The sequence below is a fragment of the Mobula birostris genome, chromosome 16 (assembly GCF_030028105.1).
Source record: "Mobula birostris isolate sMobBir1 chromosome 16, sMobBir1.hap1, whole genome shotgun sequence".
In the NCBI taxonomy this organism is placed as follows: Eukaryota; Metazoa; Chordata; class Chondrichthyes; order Myliobatiformes; family Myliobatidae; genus Mobula; species Mobula birostris.
Genome location: NC_092385.1, coordinates 58,491,901 through 58,508,827, shown reverse-complemented (window position 1 = coordinate 58,508,827; position 16,927 = coordinate 58,491,901). Strand labels below are relative to the sequence as shown.

The 16,927-nt window shown below is 39.5% G+C and overlaps 1 protein-coding gene across 6 annotated transcripts in view; it reads right to left on the bottom strand.

Moving 5' to 3' along the window:
- The window catches only part of LOC140211163 (DDB1- and CUL4-associated factor 1-like), a 95,608-nt gene that overhangs the window by 18,375 nt on the left and 60,306 nt on the right, over positions 1-16,927 (bottom strand). For all 6 annotated transcript variants that reach the window (XM_072280699.1, XM_072280698.1, XM_072280703.1 and 3 more), the window contains 4 exons: positions 6,035-6,233; positions 4,019-4,101; positions 3,044-3,128; positions 2,090-2,323 (listed from right to left, as the gene is read on the bottom strand). In XM_072280699.1, the coding sequence (XP_072136800.1) occupies positions 2,090-2,323; positions 3,044-3,128; positions 4,019-4,101; positions 6,035-6,233 (601 nt within the window). The remainder of the gene's footprint in view (positions 1-2,089; positions 2,324-3,043; positions 3,129-4,018; positions 4,102-6,034; positions 6,234-16,927) is intronic.

Below are 16,927 nucleotides of genomic sequence, written 5' to 3'. Positions count from 1 at the left end.
CAGAGTTGAAAGGTCTAAAACCAGAGGGCTACATTTAAGGTGAGAAGGAAATGTGAGAGGCAAGTTTTTTTTTTCTTTCTTTTCACAGAGGTGGTGGGTGCCTGGAATGAGCTCCTGAGGTGGTACAGGCAGATACATTAGGGACTTTTATGAGATGTTTTCAAAGGTACATGGATGTGAGGAAAATGGAAGGATATGGATATAGTGTAGGCATAAGGGATTAGTTTAGTTGGCCACTTGATTACAACTTTCTTTGGTTCAGCACAACATTGTGGGCCAAAGGGCCAGTTCCTGTGCTGTACCGTTGTTCTATATTCTATGTTCTACTAGGCTAATGTGCTGCATATGGACACCAAAGTTCCTCACCCAAAGTGTGTTACCAAAGTGCTCTGGCTAAGCTATTCATCATGGAGAAGCACTGATTTATGAGTAGATGGAATTGGCATGAGATTTTCTGCTCAAGTTTGACTGGGTACCACAAGACTTCATGGAGTCTGGAAGTCGAGGCCATAGTACCCACAAACTAATCACTTCCTGATGACAATGACAGCATTACAATAACATCAACCTGAGCAGCTCTGTCCCACTAATTCCACAAATAGCCAGAATGCAATGGAGGCAAAATAAACTATTCTGAAAGTTCAACTGTGACAGATTTGACAGCTCTCCCAGTTTGGACACCTAGATAATCACAAGATATGCACGGTTAGCTCCACTGGGAGAGGTTCTACCAATGTTGAGAGAGATGTCAGGTGAGCTGTCTGGCTTCATTACTCCACATTAACCAGTGTGATCTCGAAATAATTCAGTGGTTTGCTAGGCCATTTCCAGAGGTCCGCACATTGCTATGAAAGTTATGTGATCTACCAGTTCACCAGGGTTAGAGTGGATCAGACAGCAGATCAACAGCTTACTATCAGTTCTGGCCTGGGAAGCATTTCATAAGAAAAATAGTAAAATTTATTTAACTTTTTCAAACTCTGGCCGTGAGTAAAATTAAAATCATTTGGACCAGAATAAAGTTAGGTGAAGTACTCGATGACAGCGAAACATCATGTGAGATGAATTAAGTTCATCTCACAACTTCTATGAACATATTCAAAAGCTGAATAACAGTGTGGTTACACCTTTGAATTGCAACATATTTAGCAGAATAGAGGGGGAGTGTAGATTATGAATAAGTTTAGCAATTTGTAGGAAAGCACTTGGAAATTACGTAGAGCTGCAGGTGGGAACCTACAGAGGAAACCTACTACCCCCAACTTAGCCTGCCCTACATGCTGTGGTTTGAACGATCTTAACACCTTCTGTAGGAAAGGACAATGAATACACTGCCGCTCACATTACAAAATCTAATTCATTCTAAGTGTACTCCCTACTATGAATGCAATTTAAAATAATCACTGTGATGCCTGATGAAGTTTGCATTCTTCTATAGGGCAGAGATGACTGATTCAACATGTTCTTTTTGGAACAATGCACCTCTTACAATAGCTTGCCAGTGTTACTATTGGAGCCTAAGGTGAAAATGATTAGGTGTGGAAAGCCTGCCTTCCAATTAGCCTTCAAGTTGAGAATCTACTGTATCACAGAGCTATCTACAGATAACCACACAGTGCAACCCTCAGTCCTCCAGTCAGTCACCCCGCCTCCCAGACAGTGCCAGATTGAAGCAGGCATGCCTGGACAGCTGAAACGGTGGGAGGCCTCAGTCTCAGAAAGACCCTGTGAAGGGTTAAAGATCCAGGACTAAATCAAGGTATCACCACTTTGAAAGCTGGAAAGCTAAAGGGCAGAACTTGCTATCTATCAATAAATCATAGACACCTGTGGTTGTAAAGATGCTGCAATTTGCAGTTTCTTGGTGGTTGGTTGAGGGCCACTTTCCCTAACTCACTTACACGCACCTGAATGCTTGGGGGGAGGGCGGGGAGAAAAAAAACAGCATGGCTCCAATGACATGTGATCAGTGAACTCTTGGCTGAGTGACTAGAATTTCTACTCCAGTTAAAAATCCACAGGTATAGAAGAAATAAATTTCTATAACCTCTTAGGTCCTAGTGCAACATTCCATGTTATTAAAAGATACAATCTCCGTATTGATGATGACTTCTAGTCCATTTGGATGGAATACTCCACTAATATTCATGTTGAACTTGTCAAACTTGTGAATCGCCTGTGTTGAACGTACATCCCACAACACTCCATCATTTAACACCAAGTCATCTGTGGGATTAAAGGTTGCGCAGTTCCGCTTGTAGTTGTTAGCTAGATCTGGATTGTAGAGAGTGAGAATGTTCTGTCCAGTTTGGATATCGTAGATCTATGGATGGAATAAAAGATGAACTCTTTGACTAATGTTGTGTGCTTAAGGAACACTGCAAATTAAACATCCAGCGACACAACCAAATTAGTCAATGTCAAGTACATTGCAGTTTAATGCAATATTCTTCAATCTCAGCATCAGATAAAACCTTCTACATCTCTCCTATCCGATTGAACCATATTGATTTCCTTTTGTAAGTCAGTTCCAAATTGAATTTTTTAAAATTTGATGCGGCATTAATTTAGTAATGTAGGCCAATGTGCAATAGGGATTGAATCAAAATGGAAGTCTGATGAAATACACATATCCATTGGTATGGCAATCCAAGAGTTTGGAATAGCTGAGATTAAAAACACAGGAGGAGGATTTCATCAGTAAAAAGCAACAAGGCAGCAAAAGAGATGATCTCTCTTCAAGCATTTAATGACAAAGAAAATGTAGGGTATACTGGATGGAAAATTAATAAAAGTTTGATTGGTGTGTGATGGCAGCTGGAGTGGGGATGTAATTGGAATGTAAATCACACAAGCCAGAGATGGTGGCATTCAGTGTCTCAATGGTGAGCAAAAATGAGAGCCATTTTAAATTTATTTCTTTTTCCAGATCAGGTCAGTTAACTCGCCAGGCTCTTGTAATCATTTGAGATGCATTAAATAACACTTCACTGCCATTTAAAATTTTGTTAATTACTACAGAGGCCAAGGCCAATATACTCACATGTGCCACTTCTTCCTTTGTTCCAATCACTCGGTCCTGAGAGAGTTTACTGAACTCTACATAGTGATCATCTGTGAAAGAGTGCCTGAAATACAGGGAACAGTGGCATCAAGTTACTTTTTGAGCAGTACAATCCAAGGGAAACATTCATCCAGCTGTGCTGGGTGCAGTGCTGATCAGGCTCTGCCTGGAACATTCACCAAGATTGATGGTTACTCTTCACAGGACAAAAATAGTTTGGTATTCCAGCAAAACTCACACACGTGCTGAATTTTACCCATATGATCCCCCTATTTACTTCAACTGCAATACATTCACAAACACAGGCTAACACATTAGGAAGGGATGTTGATACATGCTAGTGTATGCTATCTTTCAAACAAAAGCCATGAATAAAATTTATACACAGAACCATAGACGTGCTTTTCATAAACTGAAGATTTTCAAGTGAGCAGAGTTAATATTTTCAAACACAGGTGTAACTATCCAAACCTCATCTTTCAGATAAAGATACCCTTTCTATCTACAAAAAAAAAACATAAACAAATTGAAGAACATTGGAGGTACTAAAGTTGACTTGATCTCCATCTCACTTTTGCATGATATGAGTGGAAGTTGATTGTGTGGACACTGGGTATAAAACAAGCGGCATGAAATAGTTTGGCATAATACCAAAAACAATCCAACTGACATTTCAAAGTCAAGGCTCGGATTATTCTCTATACGTCAATGTCTTATAATAATGTCTGTAATCACCCTTGATTAACCCATGAGTACAATTTCAAATACCGATGAAAATATTTGCTGAAGAACAAAATCCCCGCTCTGCACCTGTGCCTTCATACCATGCTACTATACTTGGCCTATCAGGAGTCTCAAAATCCTTACTCAAGACTATCTGGCAGGGCAAGGACACTGGACAATATACGGGGTCATTAAGTTGTCTTTCCACCATTGATGCCTACAATTACTTACTTCATATCGAAGACAGATTTCATTCCCCAGAGAGCAGAGAGAGGCTGACTCCAGCTTGCTGAAGTCAACAACAAGGACCCATCCTAAAAGTGTGCACAAAGAATTAAAGAATAAGCCCAATAGCAGAGTTAACAATAACTCACAACAAAAGCAAATAACTGACTGCCATCACTGAAATATAAAACAGAAAATGCTGTTAATACTAAGTCAGGCAACATCTGTGAATAAATATTTCCTGTCCATATTTTACAGATCGCAATCAACCGGTCGATCTTTGAGACTTTCCCAGTAGATCCCGGAAAAAAATAAAAAATGTGCACCGGGCAGAAAAGACCAGAAGTAAAACCCCGCAACCCCGGAAACAACCTCTCTTTTTGTAAACAGCGGGAGTATTGCTATATTACCATTATCCTCATTGGTGTTAACTTATCTTTATAATGCTCACATTACAACACTTCTCCCCCTTTAAATTCCAACATTCCCCAAATGTAAAAGAACTGGGAAACAAAAAACAGTGGTGTCATTAGCTTGTGTACCCCTGAAACTTATACTAATATCTCAATAACAGGCTACCAATACAAAACACCTGAAAAACGTGGCAGATTCAACATTCAGTCTAACAAAGGAAACTGTCCATTCAAATATTCAGTCTGTCAGGAGGTTTGCAAGGGCATTGTGCTGCAACAGATGAAAACTATTAAGTCTAAATATGGAGCTGTCTTACTGAGACACCTCACAGACTGGCTGTCTGTAGTTATGAGCCAAATTTCAGGGAACTAGCAGAAAGTATTCAGCCCCAGTCATCACACTGAGTGCAACAGACAATACTTATTCCTTTATTTTTCGTGTTGAAATAAAATTAAATAATGAAACATAGAATTAAAGGTGTTGTAATGCGAGCATTATAAAAATAAGTAATACTAATTAGGATAATGGTAATATCGCAATATTCCCGCTGTTTGTGAAGAGAGGTTGTTTCTGGGGTTGCAGGGTTTTACTTCTGTTCTTTTCTGCCCGGTGCGCATGCTTGTGTCTAGGTCAATCTTGCCTTTCACTAAGGCTGTGGTAGGGGATCTTGGACTTAAAAAAGGTTGGCGACAATGACATCAGCGCCGGACCCAGGAGCGGAGGTTCCTGGGTTTGAAAACAGTCGGGTCCACTCTCGAGTACGCTTTCCATCCGTGCCGCGTTGAGTGTCGAGATTGCAACTCGACCTTGTAAAATAAAAGGAAAAAATACTGCGAAAATGTTTGTGTGAGGAGTGGTGCGTCACACAGTCTCTGTCTCTCGCTCCGCACCTTGTAAAAAGAAAAAGACATCATCATGGACGCACGCACATGCACAGACGCGCACGTACGTAGGCACAAGCCAAGAAAAAAGGTTGGCGACCACTAATGTAGGCTGTCTGGCCAATGGAGTCTGTAGAGAAAGCATACAAAGAAAGCCATCTAGAAATAGGAATATCATTCATTGTCTCGAACAGCTGATTTTAGCGCAGAATTTGGGAGGTTGTAAATATGAAGACAAGTTTATGTTTGAACAGCGTAGAAAGTACTGGATTGAAAACTGATTCCAAAATCTGAGTTTTGACAAGCAGAATTCATGGTTCTAGTCATGCAAAGGGCAAAAACAGAACTGTCCACTGTAGGAAACAGAAAATACATGGTTAACCTCAAGTGAAAGAATTCCAGTTTGGAGGAAATTTGAAATACAAATACAGATGTGGAAGGAAAAGAGACTAAGAAACTGAGAGAATGAAACAGCCCTTTTGGGAAGTAGATTAAGAAGAAATGTAATGAAGATAGTTATTGAATCTGTCATTGATGTGACTAGTGCCAGACACATCAAAAACCACCAAACATTACCCGATTATAAAATTCCATTTGTGGACTGCTTTCTACAATTTTTTCAAAATTACTTAATAGTCAAAGTTTTAAAAGATTGCAGTCTATCAATAAAGGTGCACTATCATCTCCCTCGAATTGTCAAAGACTGATCCCCAAATAAGTAATTTACCTTGGATGGCTCCAGGTGTGTAATGGCAGAGTTATGACAGGCGTATGTGGCTTCTTCTTGGCCAGTGAACAAATTATAGAGCTTGAGTTCTCCAGTACAAGTCCCCAGCATTAAGAAGCGCTCTCGGGCAGAAAATGCACAGCACGTAAAACCACTGCCTTCTTCGTCAGATTCTCTGAACACAGAAATGGGTCGAAACCTGCAGCAAGAAAGTAAGTGATGGATGGAATTCATGTTCTTTCGTATAATGTAAATAATTATGGATTAAATGGGGATGCAACAACACTCCAGTACATCTAACTTTTAAGGTCTTGCATGAAAACAGACATAACTATAACTAGTTTGGTTAAATGGGTGAGACACCTTCCCATCAATTATAAAACAATTTTTACTATCCTAAGCAGTTAAGGCCTATTAAAGAACACTCTAAACATAGTCATAGTCATACTTTATTAATCCCGGAGGAAATTGTTTTTCGTTACAGTTGCTCCATAAATAATAAAAGTAATAGAACCATAAATAGTTAAATAGTAATATGTAAATTATGCCAGTAAATTATGAAATAAGTCCAGGACCAGCCTATTGGCTCAGGGTGTCTGACCCTCCAAGGGAGGAGTTGTAAAGTTTGGTGGCCACAGGCAGTAATGACTTCCTATGACGCTCTGTGTTACATCTTGGTGGAATGAGTCTCTGGCTGAATGTACTCCTGTGCCCAACCAGTACATTATGTAGTGGATGGGAGACATTGACCAAGATGGCATGCAACTTAGACAGCATCCACTTTTCAGACACCACTGTGAGAGAGTTACAACAATTACAACAATAATCTTTGTATCAGTAATAACCATTAAAATTGCAAGTTTAACCATGTATACAAGCCCTTCCACCAAGGAATATTAACACCCCCCTTAACGAATGCCACTACTTTAGAGGTGACCAACTTCAATAGCCTCCATGAACAACAGTGAGAGTCAAAGACAGAAAGAAACACTTTAGAAATGATCAATGATACAAGATATTACTTGTGCATGACTTTAAGGAATCAGGTGTATGAAACTAAAGACCATCTGAAAGAGAGAATGAAAGCCTTATTAAATTCATTAACATTTGATTGCTGCTGCACGAAATAGCCAATCAAAAGATATCACCAGTGTAGGGAGAGAGGGGGAGAGAGATCAGAACAGTTAAAGATAAGATTACATATTTTTGTGTAAGGCATTGCTAACATTGTCCAATATTGTTTAGTCTATACAAAAGATGGAAGGCAAAAATAGCAAGGAAGTAAAAACTTCACGGGAACTAAATTTGATAATGAAGTCTTGCAGGCTGTAAATTGTCCAAACAGAAGATGGTGTTTTTCTCAACTGTCTGTTCAGTTTTGTAACTGTCCAGCAGGTTACAGACAGAGCAGGGTGTTAAAGTTACAGACAGAGCAGGGTGTTAAAGTAGCACGACAAGGCAACCAAAAACTCAGGATCACTTCTGTGGACTGAGCACATCCAATCTGCATTTGGTTTTTTCAGACAGTGAACTACACACTGAATGCAGTACACCAAATGCAAGTGAACCACTGCTCTGGGGCCAAGCATGGTGGGAAGGCAAGAGGTAAAAGGATGTACCTCATGCTGTTGCATGGGCTGGTGCCATTTGATAGGGAGTGGTAGGTGGGGACAGAACAGCAGACCAGAGACCTGAAGGGAGGGATCCCTTTCAAATGGTGAAAGGGGAGGTGAGGGAAAGGGAGTGTGAGGTGGCAAAGACTGTGACAAGCAATCTGCTGGATGTGGAGGCCAGTGAGATGCAAAGTGGAAACACTCTGTGCTGTACAGGAGAAAGGGAAGAGCAGAGACAAAATTAATAGGTGTGATGCGCTTTGGGGGGGGGGGGGGAGGGCTCTGTCCACTTGGATAGTTAGAAGCCATGCCTGAGGAAATGAACCTTTCAGAAGCATTTGTGTGGATTCATATTTTAGTTGCGTTGAAATAAATGCGACTGATACAGTGGAATGGATAAGGCAAAGGAGTCCTTACATGAGGCAAGTTGGGAAGAAGTATAATCAGGTCGTTGCGAGAGTAGTTAGCTCAGAGATTGAGAAAGTGAAGAGTTCAAGATTTACTATGTAGAGGTTAGAACAGGGTGGAAACTGACCGCAAAAGCAAAGAAGTTTGAGTTCTGTGTAACTACAGGAACCACCACCACTGCAGTCATTGTGTACCAGTAAAATAGCTGAAGGAGTAGGTCCCTGTGCAGGGCTGAAATGAAAACCATTTCATTTGTCCCACATATTCCAGGTATAATTTGGGTCCATGTGAACTCCCAAAGCTACAATCTTTGATCTGGAGAAAATAAACTGAAGCAGCAGCTGTTCAATGTGAGGTTAAGTTTAGCCAGGTGATTGTGCTGGTGGAAGTGGTTAGGTATCTATTTAAGAAACAGAGGACTCTCAAACCTTTTTGATGTGGGATGGTGGTGCAGAAGAATCATATATCCAGGGTGACAATGAAAGGGAATTAGAAACTGTCAAAGTGGTGGACGGCATCCAGAGTTTCAATGAGATAAATGAGAAGGCACTAGAGAGAAAGAATAAAGTTAAGAAGGAAAGAAATAAGTTGAGTGGAGAAAGAGCATGCTGAGACAATGAGTCTGCATAGTCAGTGTTTGTTTATGGATCTTTTTTGCAAATCATCCATGATACAACTTGGTTTTCCCCTCTCCATCAGTCAAGTCTAACCTTCTCAGCAAATCCCACAGTCTTGCTATTAGCAGCACATAACAAACGCAAATGTAATCATCCTACAATTACCCTCACTCAAATATTTGACCTGGCCTCACTCCATCACGAACATTCCCTCTGGGCTTGATTCCTTCTCCCACCACCTGTCCCGCAACTTAAAATAACTTGCTGCTCTCCCAATTCTGATGAATGGTCTCTGGCCAGAAACTGTACCTGTTTCTCTCTCCATAAACCTGTCAAGTTTCCAGCAGTTTCTGCTTCTATATAAAATATACAGTGGTGTGCAAAAGTTTGGGCACCCCAGGTCAAAATTTCTGTTACTGTGAATAGCTAGGTGAGTAAAAGATGACCTGATTTCCAAAAAGTATAAAGTTAAAGATGACACATTTCTTTAATATTTTAAGATTACTTTTTTATTTCCATCTTTTACAGTTTCAAAATAACAAAAAAGGAAAAGGGCCCAAAGCAAAAGTTTGGGCACCCTGCATGGTCAGTACTTAGTAACACCCCCTTTGGCAAGTATCACACCTTGTAAAATGTTTTCTGTAGCCAGCTAAGAGTATTTCAATTCCTGTTTAGGGGATTTTCGCCCATTCTTCCTTGCAAAAGGCTTCTAGTTCTGTGAGATTCTTGGGCCGTCTTGCATGCACTACTCTTTTGAGTGAGTAGAAGATGAACTGATCTCCAAAAGTCATAAAGTTCTTTTCAACAAGTATATTATTTTTGTTTTGTACAATTTTAGAGTGAAAAAAATGAAAGCAGCACCATGCAAAAGTTTGGGCACCCCAAAAGATTTGAGCTCTCAGACCTTAATTAGCTTGTTAGGGCTATGGCTTGTTCACAGTCATCGTTAGGAAAGGCCTGGTGATGCAAATTTCAAAGCTTTATAAATACCCTGACTCCTCAAACCTTGTCCCAACAATCAGCAGCCATGGGCTCCTCTAAGTAGCTGCCTAGCATTCTGAAAATTAAAATAAATGATGTCCACATAGCAGGAGAAGGCTATAAGAAGATAGCAAGGCGTTTTCAGGTAGCTGTTTCCTTAGTTCGTAATGTAATTAAGAAATGGCAGTTAACAGGAATGGTGGAGGTCAAGTTGAGGTCTGGAAGACCAGGAAAAATTTGAGAGAACTGCTCGTAGGATTGCTAGAAAGGCAAATCAAAACCCCCATTTAACTGCAAAAGACCTTCAGGAAGATTTAGCAGACTCAGTAGTGCACTGTTCTACTGTGCAGTAACACCTGCACAAATATGACCTTCATGGAAGAGTCATCAGAAGAAAACCTTTCCTGCATCCTCACTACAAAATTCAGCATCAGAAGTTTGCAAAGGAACATCCACACAAGCCTGATGCATTTTGGAAACAAGTCCTGTGGACTGATGAAGTTAAAATAGAACTTTTTGGCTGCAATGAGCAAAGGTATGTTTGGAGAAAAAAGGTTGCAGAATTTCATGAAAAGAACACCTCTCCAACTGTTAAGCACAGGGGTGGATTCATCATGCTTTGGGCTTGTGTTGCAGCCACTGGCACGGGGAAAATTTCACTGGTACAGGGAAGAATGAATTCAATTAAATATCAGCAAATTCTGGAAGCAAACATCACACCGTCTATAAAAAAGCTGAAGATGAAAAGAGGATGGCTTCTACAGCAGAACAATGATCTTAAACACACCTCAAAATCTACAATAGACTACCTCAAGAGGCTCAAGCTGAAGGTTTTGCCATGGCCCTCACAGTACCCCGACCTAAACATCATCGAAAATCTGTGGATAGACCTCAAAAGAGCAGTGCATGCAAGACAGCCCAAGAATCTCACAAAACGAGAAGTCTTTTGCAAGGAAGAATGGGCGAAAATCCCCCAAACCAGAATTGAAAGACTCTTAGCTGGCTACAGAAAGCGTTTACAAGCTGTGATATTTGCCAAAGGGGGTGTTACTAAGTACTGACCATGCAGGGTGCCCAAACTTTTACTTTGGGCCCTTTTCCTTTTTTGTTATTTTGAAACTGTAAAAGATAAACGCAGGTTATGTCCCTAAATTATACACCATCCAAAAAATTGCAGGATACATACGATCTTAAGTGGGAAGCTAAATCATTAAAATATTTAGGAATAACCCTGCCGAAGGATCTTTCAACACTGTCACAGGTAAATTATGGGCCATTAATCTCAGATAAAAGCAGATATGCATAGATGGAATCTTATCCCCTTTTTAAGTTTAAATTCAAGGATAAATACTATAAAAATGAATATTCTTCCTCGGTTATTGTATCTTTTCCGTACTTTACCGGTGGAGGTGAATGATAATCAATTCAGGGAGTGGGACAAATGGATTTCCCGCTTCGTTTGGCAAGGAAAGAAACCTAGAATTCGATATAACACCTTACAGTTAGGGAAGGAAGGAGGAGGTATGGTTCTTCCTTGCCTGAGAAATTATTTTTATGCCTCACAGGTAACCCCTCTGTTATATTGGTGTAATAGGGAATATAAGGCTAGATGGAAGGAAATAGAATTTGGATTAGTTGACAGTTTTCCTCTACAGGCCTCAATAGCTGACAAAGGATTGATGGCCCAGTTGGAAAAATTTAAAAACAGTTGGATAAATCTTACATTAAAAGTATGGCAGAAGGTGGTTAATTCATGTGGAATTAATAACATGTTAAAACTCTTTAGATGGTGTGCATATGATACCGAATTCCTTCCTAACAGAGGAGATAAAAGATTTGAGCTATGGATAAAGAAAGGTCTTACAACCTACCTCTCATTTATAGATAAAAGAGTATTACAAAGTTTCCAAATCCTGCAGGACAAACATGGCCTAAAACACAATGACTTTTTTAGGTACCTTCAAGTATGAAACTACATTAACCAGAGTTGTAGATATACAGACCTATCAACAGTAGAATTAGAATTTTTCAAGATTCTGAATTCGGCTTGCAGTTCAATACCTAGTAAATCAGTTTCTCGATTATATAATGCACTCTCCCATGCTAAAAATGTGAATACACTGTATATTAAAGAGAAGTGGGAGAAAGAAGCGGGGTTGGTACTTTCAGAGGAGGCTTGGGGGAAAATCTGCAGCTTTCAATGGTCCTCGACTAATTCTTTGACTTGGAGAGAACATTGTTGGAAAAACATTATAAGATACTTCAAGACCCCATATCAGGAAAAATATAAAGATACAAACGTGACGTGTTGGAGAAGGTGCAGCTCCAAGGAGGCAAATCATTTTCATATTTTCTGGGATTGCCCTAAATTAAGTCTATATTGGGAAGGTATTCATAGAACATTAGTTAAGGTACTTAGGTCCCAGATACCTCTGAACTTTGAGATGCTCTATTTGGGGCATGTATTGTTTCTTGAACAGAAGGAAGATATAAAGTTGCTGCAGGCCCTCTTAGCGGCAAGTAAGAAATCAATCACTAGAAAGTGGCTAAATCCAATACCACCTACATTAGAAGATTGGCACGAAATTATCTTGGAAATATTTAAAATGGAAAAGTTGACTTACTCCCTGAGAATTCAAAAAGAAAAATTTTATCAAATCTGGAATAAATGGATTGAATATATAACCCCAATGCGAGCACACTTTAGATGACTCTCCTAATGATTTATATTGCTCTTCTCATCAACACAGTAATATTGCTAACGTAAGCACCCCTAGTCTAAATGTCTTTTTTTTTTGTTTTCTTTTGGAAAATAGAGAATTAACACAAGTAAAGGGAAAGATTTGGGAAAGGGATAAAAAATGAAAAAATTAAGTAAATAAGTACATAGGGATTGGATAATTATGTCTGCGGGCAGGAGCAAGCATGAACAAATTAGGATATAAACACCTACAATGGTTGTTACATAGGCTTACATACAACATTTTGGACCAGTGGAAATGGTCCAGAAGAGTTATATGGAAACTATTATTACTATTTTTCTTAACAACTAATACCATTACTTAGCCTAATAGATTAGAATTACCACAGTACATAATTATCTATTTAAGTGTCTAATTTCCTTTTATATCATCTCAATGTGTACTTAAGAATGTATAAATAATTGTAGTTTTATACATATAAAAAAATGGAAAAGGTTATTATGTGTGAAAAAAGTACATGATATTTGTGAATTCCTTATCCAAATAAAAATAAAATTAAAAAAAAACTGTAAAAGATGGAAATAAAAAAAGTAATCTTGCTTAAAATATTAAAGAAATGTGTCATCTTTAACTTTATGCCTTTTGGAAATCAGTTCATCTTTTACTCACTTAGCTATTCACAGTAACAGAAATTTTGACCAGGGTGCCCAAACTTGTGCATGCCACTGGAATTATTATTGCGAAGAAAGCACAACAGTGCCTCTACTTCCTCAGGAGCCTACAGAGGTTTGGCATATCATCAAAAACCTTGGCAAGCTTCTATAGATGTATTATGGCCTGGTATGGAAACACCAATGTCTTTGAGTGGAAAATCGTACAAAAGGTAGTGGATTCGGCCCAGTACATCATGGGTAAAACTCTCCCAACCATTGAGCACATCTATATGAAATGTTGCTGTAGAAAAGCAGCATTCATCATCAAAGATCCTCACACCCAGGCCATGCTCTTTACTCACTGCTGCCATTAGGTCAAGGTACAGGTGCCTCAAGACTCGTGCCACCAGGTTCAAGAACAATTACAACCCTTCAACTATCAGGCTCTTGAACAAAAGGGGATAGCTACCCATTTAACAATATAACATAGTCCTTAATTCATATTCATTATTTATTGCTATTTATTTAATTCTGCATTTACACTGTTTGTTTACAGTTACCGTTCTATGGATTTGGTAAGTATACCCGCAGAAAAAGAATCTTGGGGTTGTATGTGGAGATGTATGCACTCTGATACTTTCAACATAACAAAACTCCACAGAAACTAGTGATTGTTCAAACTATTAATTTTGGTCTTGAGAAATGACAGAATCAAAGTTGTAAATCCAAGTAGGAAGCCAAAAGATGGAAAAATATAACAGTTTTAGACATATTTAGAAGTAGACTAAGTCAGTGCTTTGCTTTTTCTGAAGAAGTCACACTTTTGATAAGGTGCTAAATTGCTGACAAAGTCTACAACAACTGCTCATCGCAAGTTGGTCTAGAGATAACACAGATGGTAGATAAAGACTTCCAGGCTTTTGAATACAATGCAACTTGCAGATGTACTGCAACTTTACAACACCAAGGGATACTGGGATATGATGTTCATTTTATTTTATGTTGCCCTTGCCCTTCTAGGTGGTGCAGGCTGCAGGGCTCAGAGATGTTACTCAAGAACCTTTGGCAATATACCTTGTACAGTTTATAGAAGTCGTAAAAAAAACACAGCACAGAAATAGGCCCTTTGGCCCATCAAGTCCATGCCAAGCCATTTAAACTACCTACTGCCATTGACCTGCACCCGAACCATAGCCCTCCATACACCTACCAACCGTTTACCTATCAGAACTTCTCTTAAACATTGAAATTGAGCTTGCATGCATCACTTGCACTGGCAGCTCGTGCAACACTCTAATCTACAATTATAGATTGCAGCCATATGTACTCAGAGGTGGAATTAAGTAAATCATGTAAAATAAACAACAAAATAGTTGTTGACCTCTTATAAAGCCCACATTATCCAAGTGGCTCAAATGTAATCATAACTGCAATGTCAATTACAAAAGTGCTCATTGAACTGCATTAAGGATATTACCTATTTGATGGCAATTAGTACAATCTGTTTTCAAAGCTTCACTAGAAATAAATGTGGGCAGTGAGAATCACTTGTTTAAAAACCTAGAAATTAGTCTCATTATTACATTTTTTAAACCAGAGGGGGTGGGGTGGCTCTGTTGGTAAAAAAAAAGATGAAATCAAATCCTTAGAAAGTGGTGACAGGATCGGAAGATGGAGATAAAAGGACCCTGATGGGAGTTATATATAGGCTTCCAAATAGTAGCCAGGTTGTGGGATACAAATTACAAACGGGAAGCAGAAAAGGCAAGCAAAAAGGGCAATGTTACGTTAGAGATGGGTGATTTCAATATGCAGCTAGACTGGAAAAATCAGGTTGGTGCTGGATCCCAAGAGAGGAAATTTATAGAGTGCCTATGAGATAGCTTTTTAGAGCAGCTTATGGCTGAGCCAACTAGGGGAAAGGCAATTCTGGACTGGGTGTTGTGTAATAAACCCAAATTTGAATTGGAAGCTTAAGGTAAAAGAACCCTTAGGAAGCTGTGATCATAATGATAGAATTCACCCTGCAGTTTGAGAGAGAGAAGACGAAGTCAGATGTATCAGTCCTACAGTGGAGTAAAGGGAATTGGAGGCATAAGAGAGGAGCTGGCCAAAGTTTATTGGAAGACACTAGCAGGGATGATGGCATAACAAGGGCAGGTGTTACTGAGGAAAATTCAGAAGGTGTAGGAAAGATATATCCCAAAGATAAAGAAGTATAGAAACATAGAAAATAGGTGCAGGAGTAGGTCATTCGGCCCTTCGAGCCTGCACCGCCATTTATTATGATCATGGCTGATCATCCAACTCAGAACCCCGCCCCAGCCTTCCTTCCATACCTCCTGACCCCCGTAGCCACAAGGGCCATATCTAACTTCCTCTTAAATATAGCCAATGAACTGGCCTCAACTGTTTCCTGTGGCAGAGAATTCCACAGATTCATCACTCTCTGTGTGAAGAAGTTTCTCCTAAATCTCGGTCCTAAAAGGCTTCCCCTCTATCCTCAAACTGTGGCCCCTCGTTCTGGACTTCCCCAACATCGGGAACAATCTTCCTGCATCTAGCCTGTCCAATCCCTTTAGGATCTTATACGTTTCAATCAGATCCCCCCTCAATCTTCTAAATTCCAACGAGTACAAGCCCAATTCATCCAGTCTTTCTTCATATGAAAGTCCTGCCATCCCAGGAATCAATCTGGTGAACCTTCTTTGTACTCCCTCTATGGCAAGGATGTCTTTCCTCAGATTAGGGGACCAAAACTGCACACAATACTCCAGGTGTGGTCTCACCAAGGCCTTGTACAACTGCAGTAGTACCTCCCTGCTCCTGTACTCGAATCCTCTCGCTATAGATGCCAGCATACCATTCGCCTTTTTCACCGCCTGCTGTACCTGCATGCCCACTTTCAATGACTGGTGTATAATGACACCCAGGTCTCGTTGCACCTCCCCTTTTCCTAATCGGCCACCATTCAGATAATAATCTGTTTTCCTATTTTTGCCACCAAAGTGGATAACTTCACATTTATCCACATTAAATTGTTTTATTCTAAAGGAAGGATGAGGCAACCGTGGCTGACAAGTCAAAGACAGCATAAAATGAAAATAAAGGGCATATAATACAGCAAAAATAAGTGGGAATCTTTTAAAAACCAATAGAGGTAACAAAAAAAGTCATGAAGAGAGAAAAGATGAAATAAGGAAGGTAAGCTAGCCAATATCATACAAGATATCATAAGTTTTTAAAAACATATAATGGGAATTAACACTGTAAAAGGTAGTAATGGGGGACAAAAAAGGGACGGATGAATGAAGTATTTTGTGTCAGTCCTCTCCGTGGAAGACACTAACAGTATGCCAGAAATTCAAGAGAATCAGAGGGTAGAAGTGAATGTAGTTACTATCAATAAGGAGAAGGTGCTTGAGAAGCTGAAAGGTCTGAAGGTAAGTAAGTTACTTGGACCAGATGGACTGCACTCCAGGATTCTGAAAGAGGCAGGTGAGGAAATTGTAGAGGCATTAGTAATGATCTTTCAAGAATCACTAGATTCTGGAATGGTTCTGGAGGACTGGAAAATGTTAATGTCATTCACTCTTTAAGAAGTGAGGCAGGAAGAAGAAAGGAAATTATAGGTCAGTTAGCCTAACTTCAGTGGTTGGAAAGATGTTGGAGTCCATTATTTAAGATGAGGTTTCAGGCACATGATAAAATAGGCTAAAGTCAGCATGGTTTCCTTGAGAGAAAATCTTGCCTGACAAATCTGTTGGAATTCTTTGAGGAAATAACAGGCAAGATTGACAAAGGACAGTCAATGAATGTTATTTCCTTGGATTTTCAGAAGGCCTTTGACAAGGTGCTGCACATGAGGCTGTTTAACAAGTTAATAGCTCAAGGTATTACAGGAAAGTTACTAGCATGG